Source organism: Acartia tonsa, chromosome 1, assembly GCF_053477335.1.
Source record: "Acartia tonsa isolate MP-2025a chromosome 1, ASM5347733v1, whole genome shotgun sequence".
In the NCBI taxonomy this organism is placed as follows: domain Eukaryota; kingdom Metazoa; phylum Arthropoda; class Copepoda; order Calanoida; family Acartiidae; genus Acartia; species Acartia tonsa.
The window spans coordinates 10472177-10490497 of NC_137260.1; the positions used below are offsets into that span (position 1 = coordinate 10472177).

General features: G+C 31.0%; 1 protein-coding gene across 6 annotated transcripts in view; it reads left to right on the plus strand.

The window, feature by feature from the left end:
- LOC145312907 (monocarboxylate transporter 9-like) overlaps positions 1-17046 on the plus strand; it is a 73832-nt gene extending 56786 nt beyond the window's left edge. Inside the window, exons 14-31 of one of the 6 annotated variants that reach the window (XM_080152126.1) lie at positions 1215-1335; positions 1937-2020; positions 2536-2635; positions 3965-4074; positions 8961-9041; positions 9473-9530; positions 9984-10117; positions 10374-10445; positions 10955-11016; positions 11467-11539; positions 11866-11957; positions 12559-12708; positions 13432-13553; positions 13839-13935; positions 14406-14514; positions 14973-16482; positions 16616-16685; positions 16908-17046. In XM_080152126.1, coding sequence (XP_080008252.1) covers positions 1215-1335; positions 1937-2020; positions 2536-2635; positions 3965-4074; positions 8961-9041; positions 9473-9530; positions 9984-10117; positions 10374-10445; positions 10955-11016; positions 11467-11539; positions 11866-11957; positions 12559-12708; positions 13432-13553; positions 13839-13935; positions 14406-14514; positions 14973-15018 — 1511 coding nt within the window. In that variant the 3' untranslated portion in view covers positions 15019-16482; positions 16616-16685; positions 16908-17046. Of the gene's footprint in view, positions 1-1214; positions 1336-1936; positions 2021-2535; positions 2636-3964; positions 4075-8960; positions 9042-9472; positions 9531-9983; positions 10118-10373; positions 10446-10954; positions 11017-11466; positions 11540-11865; positions 11958-12558; positions 12709-13431; positions 13554-13838; positions 13936-14405; positions 14515-14972; positions 16686-16907 lie in introns of all 6 variants that reach the window. The other 5 variants (XM_080152134.1, XM_080152140.1, XM_080152147.1 and 2 more) reach the window with 5 other exon arrangements.
- The last annotated feature ends 1275 nt before the right edge of the window (positions 17047-18321 follow it).

The window sequence follows — 18321 nt, forward strand, 5'->3', positions numbered from 1 at the left end:
CAATAAGTAGTTTGGATACTTAATATAATGAACCAACCAGTCAATATTTAATTAAAGTTCTCTGCAGTTGTTGGGTCGACAAATAGGAAAACGTTATAATAAAACTTTGGGGACTAGTGTTATTACCAGCCCAATGTCCCCTCGCTCCTTGGCATCTTTGTATCTAAAAGAGGACTATCCAAGAACCAGAGCAAGTGATTCTATGCACCTTCGAGCATTGATCCATAGTATTTTTTCAGTGAATATACTAGGTTTATGTTTAGTTTTTGGTTTATCGACCAAAAATAAAGGTTTCACTATAGTTTTATATGAAAAAAAACTTTGAAATGTTAAGTATTTTTGGTGCATTATCATCAAATGTTTTGATGAGTTCAAACTGTTTTTTAAAAGCTTTGACACAAAGGTTTATTATTTTGATTAAAAATGTATAAAAAAGAGTAGGTAACTAATATTATTTTAAACAATTTAATTAATGTACTTTTGCAATTTACAGCATTTGATGCTTTTCTGACGTGTTATTCTATTTTGTCCTTTAAACTCAACAAAGCATTTGATGATATTGCATAAAAAAATGCTTTACATTTCAAAGTTTTTTTCATAAGAAAACATGGTGAAACCTAACTTTTTAGTCGATAACCCAAATATTAAACATAAACCTAGTATATTCACTAAAAAAATACTATGGATCAATGCTGGAAGGTGCTTAGAATCACTTGCTCTTGTTCGTGGATAGTCCCCTTTTGTTTGGGTGTAGAAGAACACACATTTCTATGAATGGATGTAGAATACGTGGATATTGTGACAATTTAGGTTGCTAGCATAGTCCTCAGATATTGGTCAATACTTTCTAATGGTCAGAGGCGGGAATGGGGTGAAGTAATAATGAGGGAGGAGGCGAGTGTATCGTTATATTAGCCAGCTGGGAGAAATATTTTATTAGGGTATTCGTGAATCTCCCACAATATCCACGTATTTTATATCCATTTATCTAGGATTTTGACGATATCACAAATGATTATAGCGTCGATAATATTAAGCATAATAAATGCATATATTTTACAGAGATTTTAAAAAGTATGTCGAAAAAATAGAATGAAATTAAATTAATCATTAGCCAATACTGCATTAATCAAATATTTCATTTTTACAACTAGTATATCTATACCTTATAAAGATATTCTTACCGAGTAATCATAAATAAACCATTTTTTTAGGAACCTTCATATTCGCCCCTCTGACCCAGTACCTGTTGGACAACTATGGAGGTTGGAGGGGAGCCTGTGTGGTACTGGCGGGAATATTCCTCAATATGTGTGTCTGTGGTATGCTTTTCAGGTAAGGAGTGAGGTGTAATTATAGAGATATTATGCTTAATTCTGCTAGGTATCATTTTATAAACAAGGATAACTACGTAGAAGCTACGCTCTGAAACGGTAGGATAAACTTTCATTAACACTTGTAGATTGTCTGAACTGAATAAGCAGAATATAAATGAATAAAATATATTCAAAATTGTAAGTAACTTTGTTTAAAATTGCTTAAATAGAGGATACTTTATAAGGACATACTTACATTATTAGAGATGCACTGCCTATAACATTGTACCTTTTTGTAAAAGGATTCAGTATGAAATCAGATAAATAGAAAAATTATATCACATAAAACATTGATGTCAAAAAAGGTTAAAAATCAACATGTTTTAAATGGACGTACAGACATTCTGGTATTGAATATAGAGTTGCTACGCTTTCTGAAAGGAAAAATTATAGGAATCATATCATCATTCGAAGTTTGAAAGTGTAAAAATAACACGATTTAAATGGACACACTTAAAATAATTATAGATTTGCTGTGCTTTTAGATTAAACCTAACCTAAAAAGGAATGTGCTTACGATATTTAAAATATTAGGATGATTCTACTTTTTGCTTTTTCAGGGAGCTTCCCTGGACGAAGAAGCTACGAGATAGACGTGGAAGTTCCAGATCATTGTCTATTATGCCAGAAATAGAAGAACTTAGGTATGGATATAACCATCCAATCATCATTTAGCCATTCAACGATCTATCTACTCATTTAATCTTCTTCATCCACTTGTCTTGTCTATATATCTATATGTATATCAAACTACCTATCTATCCACTTTTATCTATTTATCTATTCATAAATCTATAAAATTATCTATCTGTCTCTCTCTTTATTTATTTTTCTATTGAATGATACATTTAACCTCTTTGCAAATTTTCCTATTCAATTATAAAAACTTGGTGTCATCATAAAGTGGGAGGTAGGTTGTGCTACAATTCCGTAAAGGTGCGAATTTTAATGCTGAAAAACAGTAGTAGAACAATAATATTCACTGAATATGTGCATTCCTTATTGAAAAGAACTACTGACAAATTTTTATTTTATTAAAGTTGATATAAATTTTATCGTTCTACTACTGTTTTTTAGCCTTAAAAGTCACACCTTTACGAAATTTTAGCACAACCTACCTCCCCCATTATCCATCTACCAAAATACAATATTTATTTAGACTAGCGCTAGAGGAAGGAGATGTGAGTGTATTCCTAGATAGCGAAGAAGAGGAACCAAGAGTAGCTTCCAGCCTCCTACACCTTCCTACTTATATAAAGGTAAATATTTTTTGGCCTTTCAGCGAAAATTTTAAAGAAGGTGTATCAACTATCTTTTTTATAGCTAGCCGGTTCTTTTAGTAAGTAGTAGATGTAAAATTTTTCATAGAATTCAGATATGCAATCGGTTTTTTTTGTAGATCTCTTATTTTTTAAGTAATTTAAGTTTAAAAAAAAAAAAATTAAGTCGATTTTAAGGTACTAAAATGCAACAAAAAAAAGAAAGAAAATGGTTATTATGAACAAAAATAGTAAGATCTTTAATTTGACACCTTACTTTTTCAATTCTGTCAGGTAATTATTGAAAAAATCGATTTTTTTAAACCCACGAGAATAAAAACTTTGAACTTACTTTTATTATTTCACAGGTAAAAAAAATATGGGTTCATATATATCTTTAGAATCAGAAAAATATTACGAATCCATTGTAAGCAAAATTGAAAAAAAAAGTTTACAATATAGTATATAAACAACAATAAAAGGAATTATATGAAAATATCATATTATATTGTACAGGCAACATCTTAATTCTTGAATTGAGTATAAAAATGGGAAGGGGGTAAAGAGGGGGTAAAAAAGGAAAGACGATAGTGTTGCCTGAACAAAAAATATAATTGGCCACTTGTTTATTTTTTTATTTTTTTACTTTTTTTCAATTTTGCTTACAATGGATTCGTAATATTTTTCTGATTCTAAAGGTATATATGAACCCATGTTTTTTATGTCTGTTTGAGAAAATATTTAGGTCTAAAGTTTTTATTAAACCGAGGTTAAAAAAATAGATTTTTTCAATAATTACTCAACAGAATTTTAAAAGTAAGGTGTCAAATTAAAGATCTTACTATTTTTGTTCTTACTGGCCATTTTCTTCTTTTATTTTGTTGCGTTTTAGTACCTTAAAACCAACTTAATTATTTTTTTAAAAAACTTAAATTACTTAAAAAATAAGAGGTCTACAAAAAAACCGATTGCATATCTGAATTCTATGAAAAATTTTACATCTACTACTTACTAAAAGAACCGGCTAGCTATAAAAAAAAAAGTTGAACATATGCTGATTTTTGGATGATTTTTATACTTCGCTTCTTAAGGATGTTGTCAGCAATTTTTTTCATCTACATTATTTCGGAAAACTCCATACAAAATTTCATGATAAATAGATAATTTCACTTTAATTTAAAATCTTATAGACGTCCAAGGGTAGAAGTAAAGGCGTGTTTGGGGTAAACTTTGAAACTCTTTATTTTACCCCCTGCAAATCTTTGAAACCTTTCATACCAACCCCTCAATATAAAAAGCTTAGACGTCCCTAAATGTATTATTTTATAGAACTCATCTACCTTACCACCCGATGTAATAACCCTGTTGGCTACAAATAAAAGAACCTACAACTACATTGTTCAAAACTTCCCGGATTCTCTCATTGCTAAAAGCATCAGGTAGGGTTTGAGTTAGGTGATTGCCCCACAGGGTTAGGCAATTGGCCCCGCAGGGGCTAGATATAGGAGAAAAGTTACTGTGAAAAATACGAAGAATCGCCCCTTAAGGTGCGTCGCCACGAAAAGGACTATGCCCAAAGATTTAAATTTGTAGGTATTTATTTGCTACATACATATTGAATAAATTGTACGTTGCTGACCAACCCTAAATTAAATTTTGTTTAAAATTCTCCATAATCTTATGTAAGTATGTACCAAGCAGTTGTTTTCCATATTACGTAATTTTAAAAGGTAAAAAAATTACAGAGAAAATGCAAACGAAAGAACAAGTTGCTTAGATTTTCATTAGCAATAGAACATTAAGCTTAATGATTGGTTCATTTGTATCTCCCATACCTAGTTTAACTTCTATAACTTGTATTTTCACCAATTGAGTTCAAAACCAAGGACAAAGTATGTTAAGTAGCGCTGTAGTAACAAGCTAAAACATCTTACATATAACAATAAATCTAAATTGTTATGTAGAAAATGTCGATTGATTTAAGAAATATCAAAGCTAAGTGAGAAATTTAGCTTAGAGCAAGTTAAATTTAACATTTTTGTATAATTGACACAAACATAGGCGTCCAAGGGGGGGGGTAATGGGGCGATTACCCCCCCAAACGATTTTGGGGGTGTAATTACCCCCCCCCCCCCAAGCAAATTTTACCCCCGGGGTAAAAATTTTAGGGGGGGGGGAAATTTGCGGCGCGCTTCGCGCGCCATTTTACCCCCCCAAAAACGAATTACCCCCCCATTAAAAATTTTGTACCCCCCCCCAAAATAAAAAGCTTGGACGCCCCTGGACACAAACTGTTAACATTTTTCATATAAACTGCAACGTTCCCAGAAAGGATAAGGAAATTTGCATAACAATAGAAACTGCAAAAAACTGAACTGCGTCTTTTGTGCAACAGTCTCTGTTAAATTTGTATTTATAAAAGTATCACTTTTATACAAATCTTAGCTTTCCTACTTTCATGTTTTAAAAACATTGATAATTTGAATTACAAAGTATTCAAAAAATCTCTTAAATAAATGCCCTCAATGGATATACGTGGATATTATGACACGGGAAAAATTGTCGTCAATTTAGGTTGCTAAAATGGACATCATTTATTGGTCAGTTCTATCATCCAGTAGGAGGGTAAAGTGGGTGGTTTTTTTTTTTTTGGGGGGGGGGTGTTATTTTGATAGCTAACAGTTTCACTCTATTATGATAATCTGGTGTAAAATTCAAGTTAAAATAAATCTATTCTGTCCTCATTGACGTATACGTTAAAAAACGTTTTTTCAAGTTTTCTTGGTTATTAAGGTTAGGTTAAGACAGGTAGGGATATTGCTGTGCTGGATTATATCTTCCCGCGGAAATTAAAAAATATAGGGGATAGAATGAAAATTTATAAGAACCCAAAACTAAAAATAAAATCAAATAAAGTAAAAATAAGGGAGTGGGGAGATAAATTTTTTGGGTGTTTTATATATGTTAGATAAGGTTATATTGAATGCAGGGCCCTACAGGATTAGGAAACCGCAGATATAGGTCCCTTAATAGTTAGAACGCCTACAGGGGTAAGGCCTAAAAATACCCCCCGGCCCCCCCCCCTCCATATTTCCAATTTATTATAAAAGTGCACCAGTATCGTTATTTAATTTAAAAAAAAATTATTTTGGCATTAAACTAGATAGTACAGCTAGTCGGGGATAATACAATGGCCGATAAATTGATGTACATCCGGCTATAATGGTGATATACAAAATTACCCTCTTTGTAGATTACATTATTGGTTGAAACGTTTCGACACTCAACTAAAAGAAGTTACCAATTAAAATTAAATAAAAGTCCCCTAGGTTGTTGAGCTAACGCATAAAAAAAAACATTATTATGGGGACTAGTGTAATAAACTCCCTAATAGTTGGTATATTAACTCTACAAAATTAGTTTTATAAAATTTATCTTTATGAAACCTAATAGAAGAATAAGAATACGAATCTCGAAATAGCCCTCAAACTTTCTCTGAATGTCTTTAATTTAAAAAGTTTTCTCAGTAAATGTCAAACTAGTATTTCTTCGTTTTAACAACAAAATATCGTTGCTCTAAATAATATTTGCGTCTATACCCATAAAATTTTTTTAAAAAAATGTTGAGGGAATTTTTTTTTGAGGGGGGTGACCAAACTTTTTTCTAGGGTGATTTCTCTAGGGAGGGTGGTGGTAAAATAGTAAAAACCTTCCCAGGACCTAAGAAAAGCTATCCTGTAAAGGAGGACTATATCAGTTCAGCGGTTAGCGAGATCCTTTGGTACAGACGAACAAACAAACCTTCATGCATCCTGTTACTTTATTATAAGGATAATTATTGTATTTAGGTTTGGTATAAAAAAAACATGATTTTTAAACTATCTTTTTTATATTTATAGTTAAATTTACTCAATCATTATATAATCCAATTAGATTAAATGTTTTGTCCTTTTTTTGATTAAATAAAACTTTTAGTAGTATTAATGTAAACGGATGTATAGTGTCCATCCTTATGGCACAACTTTCAATTTGAGCATTAGAATAAAACACTAGAGGGAGAAAGTGGTAAATAACTCCCTATCGCAATCGTCTTGTGCAACCTTTCTATTGGGTCATTGCAAATCAACCAATGGTATCGCTTATATTAAAACAGCTAAGTAGCAGAAAATTATTTAGAAGCAGACGAAAGAGGTCTTTGAAAAATGAAGGGAGTTAGTTTTCTGTATATACATCTATACTATAGATCTGTTGTCGCTTCAAATTATTGGGGAAAAATTGCCATTAGTTTATGTTGCTAAGACTTATTGGTCAATTCGTTTATCCAAAGGCCCAAAGGGATAAAGGCCCAAAGGGGGTGGAGGGGGGGGGGGAATCGTTATTTTAGCCTGCTACAAGTTTCACCTTAATAGGTACATGAAAATTTGGTGTAACATCCAAGTAATAATAAATCCATTGGAATAAAAAAAACTTTTTTGCAAGTTCCTAATGTAAACGGATGTTTCTTTCTTTTTTTACTTCGAGATTCTTAATAATTAAAAACTTCTTTCTCAATGAACGTATTTTGTCATTGGGGCCACATATAGGTTGAGCATGTTATCTAAGATATCAAAACAGCATTTGGGAAACTTTCACAGCAAACTTATGAAATATAAGTGAACTGTTTGGCAATATTTTGGGCTCTTCAACAAACTTTTCTCATTAGGTGTTTTTACACAATTTTTAAGTAATTTTGCAATAGCAAATTACGCTCAGTTTAAAGATTTTAAAACATATAATATAATACAAGGGAAGGGCAGAAGTGCTACTTTTAAAACTAACAGAAAGCCCCCCCTCCCCCCCCCAAAAAAAGAGTTAAAGCACTGTAAATTTCTATGGCAGACAGAAAGGCTCTATGTTACTTTAATAATATACTAGCGACTACGCCTCCAGAGGCCTCTAAGGATACTTTAGGTAATGGAGTGTTAGGGAAGTCCACCCTTAACTTTCAATTTTAGTTTTTAAAAGGAAAAGAACAAATTATGTTTTTTTTTTTTGGGGGGGGGGTCATATTTTCATGGCGCTATTTCTCCTGGGAGGGTAAAAATTCCCTGTTTAAAATAGTTAAAAACCTCCCCTGGAAATATAAGAAGCGTTACTGTAAAGAAGAACCATAACGGTTCAGTGGTTAGCGAGATCTTTTGGTACACACACACACACATATAGAGATCCAGTAGCTGTTAAATAAGGACAGAATTGACTTGATCATTCAAACACTGAAAGTTTTTGAATGATGTAAAGTTATGAGTTGCAAAACAGTTTCTTACAAACTATTATAACTCTTAACATCTACTTAGAGTCTTGCGAGGGAAACTACTTGCAAAATTAATATTCAACAAATAAAAGAGTTATAAATTACTATTTTATTAAACAACTGTTAGAATCGAAATTTGAAATTAATTCTTTGGCATTAATTAAAGTTATAAATCATACTTTAAATTATACTAGTACTCAAAGTTTTATAAACACGTTCTCCCTCATTTTGGTTGGTTTAATTTAACAGTGGACACACTTTCAACAAAAAAAAATATTTAGTTAGAAAAGGGGTTATATTGTTTATTATCATTGGGAATGTATTTTAATATATTACTAAAACTGAGACTAATCTCTTTCATTAGGGAATAATAAATTACATTATTTACCATCAGTTTGACTTCAAAATAGCATTTAATAACATATAAATTTCTTATATTTCATGCATCCAAATTTTTTGTAGCAATGCAATGTAATGAGTGGTAGGGGAGAATGTAACTTAGAAATCAGCCATGTGACTTCATAAAAATGAGGGAGATGAGAGGAGAAGTGTTAAAGAAAATGCCTAAAAAACGAAATGGATAATCCCTCGTTTTTATGACATCGCGTAGCTGATTTTTGAGTGACTTTCTCCCTCTACTAATTAGTGCAAAATCAAGCTCACTTAATTTAATAAAATAAAAAAAATATGAACCGGGTAGATATGTAAAATGTACACATTCTTAAAGCAATTTATCGACTAAAATTTTTTTAAACTGACATCCATATACGGATCCCTAGGCTCAACACCGTATCAAAACTAAAGACGTTAAAAATTGTTCCTACTGCTGCAATTCGCAGGCAGAGTATGTTCAAGGTGGTATAGAGAGGACTTGCAATCGAAGCGTCACCTAGCCTCCATCTCATTACATACTATTACAAACACTTATTTTTGGTAAATGCAAAGTCTTGATAAGCTTTTAAACTAATTAAATAATGAAAAATTTATTTATTTAATAATTTTAAAGTCTAACTTAATATATTCCTATATTTGTAGTGACTATACGCTTGAGAAAGATGAAGAAGTAAAGCCAAGTACTGAGTCAAAGGAACATGCAGCAGAACAAAAAGATCAAAAGTAAGATTTGAAAATTATTTCCAGTATGGCTTTGAAACCGATTAATATTGGCTTGATTAGAATCGGTTTTCAGTCATACTGTAAAACAATTTATAGCATTGTATTACAGACATATTTCTACGAATATTAAAATAGAAATAACATAATTAAAATCAGATTTGTTTCCCCGGGCCATCGGCTAACAAAACTGGCTTAAATCTTGCAATTTTTCATTTTATTATCCGCGGAAAGCTGCCTATGATACGATGCGATAAATAACTATTACTTCTTATAGACTAACATTTGATATATTATCTAGAAATATTTAGATTTTTTAACAAAGCAGCTTCTAGTTTATGAACGTACGTCCATATGTCCGTCAACGACACAATACATGAGACTTTCTCAGCAGCTGTGCAAGATAGATGTCATACTTAGTTTTTTTCTTTCAGGAAAGAGACAACTGCTGGTACAAAGCTTGCTAGAAGAGTTTCTTGGCTAATCAAAAAGGTGATCAATTAAATAGTCAAAAACTGTAGAGTAACAACACTTGTTATTGAATTGCCAACGATGTTTGTATATTAGATTTAGGACTGACATAATTGGACAGAAAACTAATTGTTGGCAATCACAAATCACCAATGATGATACACAATTAGTGGTTGTAACGTTTGGACTTTCAACTTGATGAACCTATCAATCAAAATTCAATAAAATCCCCTAAAGTTGTTAAACCAACAAATAAGAAAACGTTATTATAAGACTTTGGTGACTAGTGTAATAAACAGCCCCTCCCTACCTGGTTTTTCTACAATATGGTATTTCTACTATGGACTTTTATATATGATTAGATATGTTAACGATTTTCTAATAATGAAATTCCAATCTTGTTTTATACAGCTTAAGCACCTAAGTTTTACTGTAGCTAAAATCCCTAATAGTAATTACATCAACCTATTTCAGGCTCCTAAATCCATCCTGAAGACGGACAAGGATGAGAAGGATGAATGTTCCGCATTTTGTAACTCTCCAACGGATAAACTTGTCCAGGATAAGTTGGCTCAGGATATTGAAAATCAACCACATCGAAATTTTGAGTAAGTTTATTTTATGATATTTTCTTGGAAAAAAAACATTGGTAAAAAATTTAAAATATATAGACTTTTGTTCAATTATTAATAAAATTTATTAGAACTAACAGACCCTAACCTTTTGCTTCTTTGAATGTGCAAAACTAAAAGTTTTACTCAACTTAGCAGTTTCTTATACGAGTTTTTAAGTAAAGCAAAACATTTTTTAACTACTCCTTTAGGATTTTTAATAGGTATAATTAACCATTTTATCTGTTTTTAGATGTTTTAAAGCTCAAAACTACAAACAATTAAGAATAAGAAGACAATCGCTCACATGTAAAAATAAATTAACGTAAGTAATTTATTTTAATTTAAAGTAAAAACTTGTTGTTTCATCCTTGTAAAGATTTGAGGTACAAACTTGAAAATATTTTGTAACTTCAGGTTTTTACTGGGTATACGCAAACGCATCCCTAACTAAAGCTTTCCTATTCTGCCCGACGTCAATGTAGCAAGCTCATGGCAGATGTCTTGCCACAATCAACCTTCTTAGAAGCGAAGCTACTCTATAGTTCGCTTTGCCTGTCAGTCTGTAACGCTATGGCGGAAATGTCATTTTTCTCGGCTACTATTCAAGATAGACGGTAGAACTTTTTTTGTTAAAGATGTGTTCTATACAAATTTGCATACATTATATAAAAATACTTGTTGAACATATTGTGATTTTTACCAATAAGTTTATTCTTGATTTATGACCACTTAAACCTGCTATTTAGATTTTTTCTTTATTTCCATTTACGATTTTTTGGCTCAATATTTATTTATGTTGTCCTCCTTGTATACAATTCAATGATATTCTAGGAAATCGTCTTCCTGTCCAGATTTGATCAAAACAGTCATTCCAGAAGATTCCAAAGAGACAGGTAGAGATTTTAAAAAAAATATTGAAGAAAATTGAAGTTGTGTTTCTGGGATAAAACAACAGTTAGCTGCAAATTTTTTACTTACACAAACTGCTTTTAAAAAATTAGAGAGGGAGAGAGTAAGTTTATCCCCCCCCCCCCCTTAAAAAATGAATTAGTAAAACGGGATTTCATCTGGGAGCGGTTGAGGTACCCTTCCCCAAAATAGTTATATGCCTTCAAATACCTTCCCTGCAAAGGAGGTCCATATCGGTTAGAGTTAGGTTAAGCGACAGACAGACATTCTGTTACTTTTAAATATTGATTATCTTATTGTGCCATTAATTATCTGAAATTGTAATTGCCATTGTTAGCTATTGCTGCGCTACTATTAGGCATAATCCTGATCTGCTTAAAAAATACAAAAAATCTAAGAACACAACATTAAAATAGTTTAAATATGTTTTTCAGGATGCTATACTTTCAACTATGTGACCGCTCCATTCCTAATTTTCTGTGTTTCAAACTGTATTCTTTACTTTTGGTAAGTTTTGTTAATTTTAATTTAGTATTAACTCTGTATCCCTCAATTGATTTATTATTTCTGGAATCTTACACCAGATATTATGTAATCTAATAAAGTGAAACTTGTAACTGGCTAAAATAACGACCTTTTTCCAATCATCCATACCCTTTACCTCATCCCCTCCCCTTCTACTGTATGAAGTAATAATGAATTTTTATGAAAAAGATTCCATATAGCAATGAGCAATCTATATGAGAGTACCTATAAGATTTTCTTGTTCCGTCTGTCTGTAATTTTTTTAGCTTCGCTACTTATTATTGTTGTCATCCTTGTTATTATTATAGGTATGATGTACCATACGTGTATACAATTGAATTTGCTGAGAAAATTCTCCACGTTCCATCACAAGAATCAAGTCTTATCATTTCTGTTATAGGTATTAATACATTTTCCAGTGTGGCTTCTGATTAATATCCATTGGTTTGGAACCGGTTCTAAGCCATACTGAAAAAATTACGTATTACATCCAGTTTTCTACGAACATAAAAATTAACAATAATAAGATTAAGTTTTAAACTCATAATTGTACATTTTAAATCCGCGAAAAGCTGTTTATAATACAATGCGAGAAATAACTATTTCAGTATGGCTCTTTTTGGGGGTGGTTGGCAAAAAGTATAAAAAGGCGGGATAATACAGATGTCCTAATTATGTAACAATGGACTATTTTTAAATCACTATATCATTAAAACAAAATTTAGTTAGCAATCAATATACATATAAAGAACGACAATTCATTAAGATAAATTGAAAATAAATGCTAGTACTTTCCCTCAAATTGCTTAGTTAGCATCAAACCTTGTGTTTCATCTTTCTAAAACATACACATGAAAAATTTCCCTTATATTCAATTTATTTAAAAATAAGAGGAGGGTTGTTTTGTAATCTACCAGGCAATATCAGGGAAATTGCAAATATGCTGAATACTATTATCAAATCATTTGTAATATGCTTCTAACAACATTTCCAAAATTCAGGTATTCTCAACACATTTGGAGAGTTGATAGTTGGATGGATTGGGGACAAGAGTTGGATGTCGTCCACCTTGCTATATGCCGCCTGTATGCTCTGCTGTGCGCTGGCCACGGCTCTTATGCCTCTGGTCACCGAGTATTCTCATTTGTTAGGTAATATCAGGGAGGAGGGGCGGGGGGTTGGGGTCCGGATGTTTATCGCCCAAGTCCCCAAATTTTCATAATAAGTTTTCTTATTCGTTGGCTTAATAATGTTGGGGACTTTATTGAATTCTGATTTGTTGGTTTATTCAGTTGAGTGTCGAAGCGTTTAAACTATTTTTTGTACTCTAGAGAATGGGTAATTTTGTAAACCATTATTGGGAATGTATATCAATTTATCGGCTATTATCTTATATTTCCTATACTTTTATTCATTGGAACGTTCAAGTTTTTTATTTTAAAGGGGAATGAAATAAGGGGTGTCAAAGGTTTGATGGAGGTAATAATTTTTTTTTTAAATATGAGGAAAAAATGACGGGATTCCATGTTTGAGGGTGGTACCACAACTTTACCTCCACCATTGGAAGTCTATGCTCCTACTTTTATTTATTAGAGTGAATAATAGCATAGGACACTTAAATACTAAAAGTATGATTCTCAGATTAACATTAAAAATTTGACAACAACGGATGTGAAATATGCGTGGATATTATGACAAGTAAAAAAATTGTCGTAAATTTAGCTTGCTAACTTGCAACTCGTTTAATGGTCAGTTCGTTCGTTCGAAAAATCGTTATGTTAGCCCGCTGCGTGATTCACTTGATTAGAGAACATGAAATTTTGGCGTAAGATCCAAGTAATAATATATCCAATTTGATAAGACAATTATTTTAGGTTTGTCAGCTGTGTATGGATTCTGTATCTCCGCCAACTATTCCTTGACCTCACCCATCCTTGTTGAGCTGGTCAGCATTGAGAAGTTTAGTTCTGCCTATGGATTTCTTTTAGCTTCACAGGTAATAAATTGTTCTGTGTAGGTTTAACCGTTCAGGCTTTATCCCACTATTGTACATTGTATTTTTCCAATTAGCGGATGCCAATTTGTGAAGGGTAAAGTCGACCCTTCATTTTTAGTCTTAAAAGAAAAAGTTAAATAAAAAAAATATTTAGTCTTTTTTATTGAGTCATGATTTCTTTTGGGAGTGTGGTGGTATCCTCCCACAAAATAGTTATAAACCTATACATAAATAATATATTTTAGGGTGCCTTAAATTTTGACTAAAATATTGTTACTGCTTTAGGGTGTTTCAAATTTGCTTGGTCCTCCGTTTGCTGGGTGGCTGTATGATTACACTTCACAATGGTTTCTTACTTTTGGTCTAGCTGGACTTTTTATTGGTAAGTATCATTTATAATTATCTTTTTGTTAATTATTTCTTAAGGTATGGATTAAAACTGCTAAAAATTACGAATAGCAATTTTCGACGAATAAAAATCATAAAGTTAATACCAGTTTTGGTAGCCCGGGCCTTTGGTATCATTCTTAAAATTTTTCATTTTAATATCCGTTGAAAGATTTATAATACGCTACGATAAATAACAATTTTGTAGTTTATTTCAGTAAAAACAACATAAAAATCAAATTTTTTTTGTTTTCAATTGTTTCCATGAAAAAATATTTTTGAGTATTCCTCATAATGAAACCCACCATCAACCCCCTTTAACCCATTCCCTCCCCTTCTACTGGATGAAAGAATGACCAATTAACGATTCTAATTAAGTTAATTAAGTTCTATGTTAGCAAGCTAACTTTCTAACATAATATCCACGTAAATTCTACTCTACATCCATTATACTTTATCTTTTAGGAATCTCTGGAATGTTACTCGTAATTTTGCCAGCAATAAAAAGAATAGTCAGATCCTGTTCCAAACCAACACAACAACAAGAACAAGATGATTCAGAACAAAATAAATGGTAAGAATTACATGTTTATTATTATAAGATTGTTATTTAGGTTTCCCTGAAATTACATTGTCGAGTTAACCACTTATTTTGAAACAAATTATAAACGGAGGTGGGGTGTAGTTTTTCATTTATTTGTTTAGGCCTGGTCAGATTAGGTGATGGGTAGCGCTGCAGGGTAAGAGCACTCTGCAGTGGTGAGGTTTAGGAGGTTTAGTCAAACTTATTTTTAATTTATTTAAAAAAAACTGGGTTGGGGGCAAGTGCTCGATATGCAATTTGAGCTAAGTTTCATTAACTAAAAGTAACCAAGTACGAAACATTTAATTGGACTATGACAGGCTAAACTAATAGAATGTACAAATGAGTTAAAGAATCAAAGATTTAATAAAAAAATAATCTTGAACATCAAACGCTTTTTTAATGTTAAACATACAAATAATTTTAGGATTTATTTGAATTTTTTTTAGGCTTGCCGCTGGAAACTCCAATGCCAATGGTGCGATTCCTGTTTGAATAAAGTTTTCTTTTAACATTATAATAAATATTCTACAAGTAAGAACACAATAACCTCATTACGAAGAAAAATATCACCTTTATCTTAGTTCATTTACTGGGATTTACCCCAACTTTTAATCTGGAAATTTAAAGCATAAACATTAATCTATTTATTTCATCTTCATTTGAAAAGTAGAGTAGGTTTAAATATCTAAATATAAAAAAGTTTTGGTTTTAAAGAATTTTGTAAATCTAAAAAAATACATTCTGTTAAAATATTCATGATGAAATTTTTTGAGTACAAACCCATATCTCAACAAAAAAAATCTGATACAAAAGTTCTCTAAAAAATTTACATCATTTTCATTTTTCATTTCAGAATTTAAATTAAGTTTAAAGTAACCCGGGCTCGGCAGCCGCGCGTCAGTCGCCTGTAAGGGTAAAGGAAATCAACCTTTTACCTTTTAAAAATCTGCTGTAAGTCTGACCCTGACCCATAAGGCAATTCCTCTTCAAAACTTTTTTCCTAAACATACAAACGGGTTTGAATTTGAGGCTTAGTCGCGGCTGTCGCGCGGCTGCCGAGACTTGAAAGTAACCCACTGATATTTGTAATTTTAATTGATATGTTATTATTTTAATATCATAATATTGCATATTATCTTTAACAACTAAATACGCTAAAATTTTAGATTTATTTTAGTCAATTTGTGAAGATAATCAAAAAAAGTTTGGATATGACTTAACTTTTGATAAAATAATGCATTATCATCCATGTAATCATCATGTTAATTTTTTTTAAATAAAAAAATATTTTTTTTTATCACATTTAGTGCCAATTTATATTTATTTAAAAACTGTTTCACTTAATTTGTTTCATTTAATTATCATTTAATTTTCATTTATTTTTAAATTTTTGTTTTGTTATAAAAGAACCAAATTTTTATATATATTCAATGTATTAAGCATTGTTACAAAATATAAATTTAAAATTATTTATAAAAATTCTATTTTCTCACAACATATAATCAAAAAATTATCATGTTAACCATAATCACCTAAACTTTGTAAAGAATTATCTTTTAAAAAAATACTGTAAATTTTACTTGATTTTACCTTATACTGTAAACCTCTATTTGCACACATTTTAAAAATCAGTCAAAAATAAGCAAAAATGAAAGGAAATATTCTTCATTTAAATATTGCACTGCAAAATAACTGATTAAAATTGTTTTATTTTTCACTGTAAAAAATTATGTAAAAAAATATGCACTGTGCTCTGGTAATTCTAAAAATATGTACCAAAATCTATGAAAAAAAATTTCCATAAAATATTTTACATTTAAAAAACACTGTTTGGATGAATCATGTTGATTTAAATTTATTTAGTTTGCTTTTTTAATTGTGAAATATTTTATGTAAAAAATGGTAAATCTTTTTTCTTAATTTGATCCAAATTACTCCCCCATTATTTGTTGAATTGTATTAAAATGATTATATCAATTTAAAACAAGTGTCAATATAAAGAAAATAATTTCATAATATAATATGTCAGCTAAGAACATCTCTAAAATATGTCACATTTTCGATATAAACAATGCTTCAATTCTTTTAGCGTCGGTTTATGGGTCAAATTAAGCAAAAAAGGATATTACCAAGAAAATTTGGACCTAGTGCAGTTCACGGTAAAATGTTCTTGTTAACAATTATCTCTACGGCTGAACGTACATATCATGCCCGTTTTAAGCGGATAAGAAGGCCTACAAATAATCTGGAATAGTCAAGATCTAGTGATGTACAGGGAAAGCTTCACTGAAGAAAAAAATCTTCAAAGTTTATAAATTTTTGAAGATAATCGTTACCAGAAACATTTTGCCGTAAACTTTACTGGACCCGAAAAATGAAAGACAATTGTTGTGATACAATGTGTGGAACATATTACAAGTATTTCTCCGTAGCCTTTCCTTTTGTATTATCAGTAATTATTATTATTATAAGTATGTCATTAATAACATTTATACTTAAAATATATATATTTATCTTCAATGTTCGAGTTTTTGTTGAGTAGCTCCTGCGATCTTCCCTCTTGTTACATTAACTATTTATCGCATCGTATTATAGAAACCTATCCGCGGATATCAAAATGAAAAATTATTTGATTAAAACCAGTTTTATCATCCCCGAAGGGCCGATGACCCTGACTTACAAAACTGGTTTTAATTTTATGATTTTTATCTCAATATTTGTGGTATATCGTCTGTTATACGATGTTATTCATGATTTTTCAGTATGGCTGAGAACCGGTTATATTCCAGAGGATATTAATCGGTTTCGAAGCTATGATAGAAAAGTTATTTTAAGGAAGTATTGCTGTTCAGTTAAAATTATCATGGATCAATATAAGGGATAAGACAATGGACAATAAATTGATGTGTATCCCTAATGATAAGGAACACAATATCCCCCTTTACAAATTAGAATTATAGGCGAAAAAGTTAGAACATTTCCAGTTTTAATCAACCAATCAAGATTTAATGAAAGCTTTTAAGCCACAAACGAGATAAATAGGGTACCAGATTCCTGTACAGTCTAAAGAACTCATTTCTCCCTGGAATTAGACACATAAAGACGACATCCTAATTTCGCGTGGATAAAGAAAAGATAAAATTAGCATATACTTTAAAGTACATTTTCCCAAAAGATGTATTTGTAAAAAATTATTTATATTTATGAAAATAGTTTTATGTTCCAAGAAACTTGAAAGAGCTTGAAGACATCCATAAAAACAACTAATAGATTCAGAAAAAAAGTAGATATAATAACCAAAATTACGGCTTGATTACAAGCTTGGGTATGATTAAAAGTGGTAGTTAAACGTACAAAAAGAAATCTGTTATTTGTTTGTAGTCGATCAAGACCTTTTTAACTACTGAACCGATTGAGTTCTTCATTCTAGGGAAATTTTAAGTAGTTAACTATATGGTTTTAGTCTATTTTCTGCTACCTCTCTCACCCAGCGAATTCATATGCCCTAGATGCTAAGGACACAGCAGATTGTAAAAAAATAAAGTAAGCCACCTGATAACTTTTGCATTGATTATAAATTAAATCAAGCAAAGATAATAACATTCAGAAATCAAGAGACAAAAACTAAATGACTCGACAAAATAAGTGGTAAGTTTCAGAAAAGCCTTCTACAAATCCTTGGATGGTTTTAGGCTATTTCTGTAAGGTTGGAGCACCTTACTCAGGATCGAAACCTTTTTTTCAACAAGCGACCTACAGTTTCACGAGTCTGCTATGTTTATGACAACTGTTTTT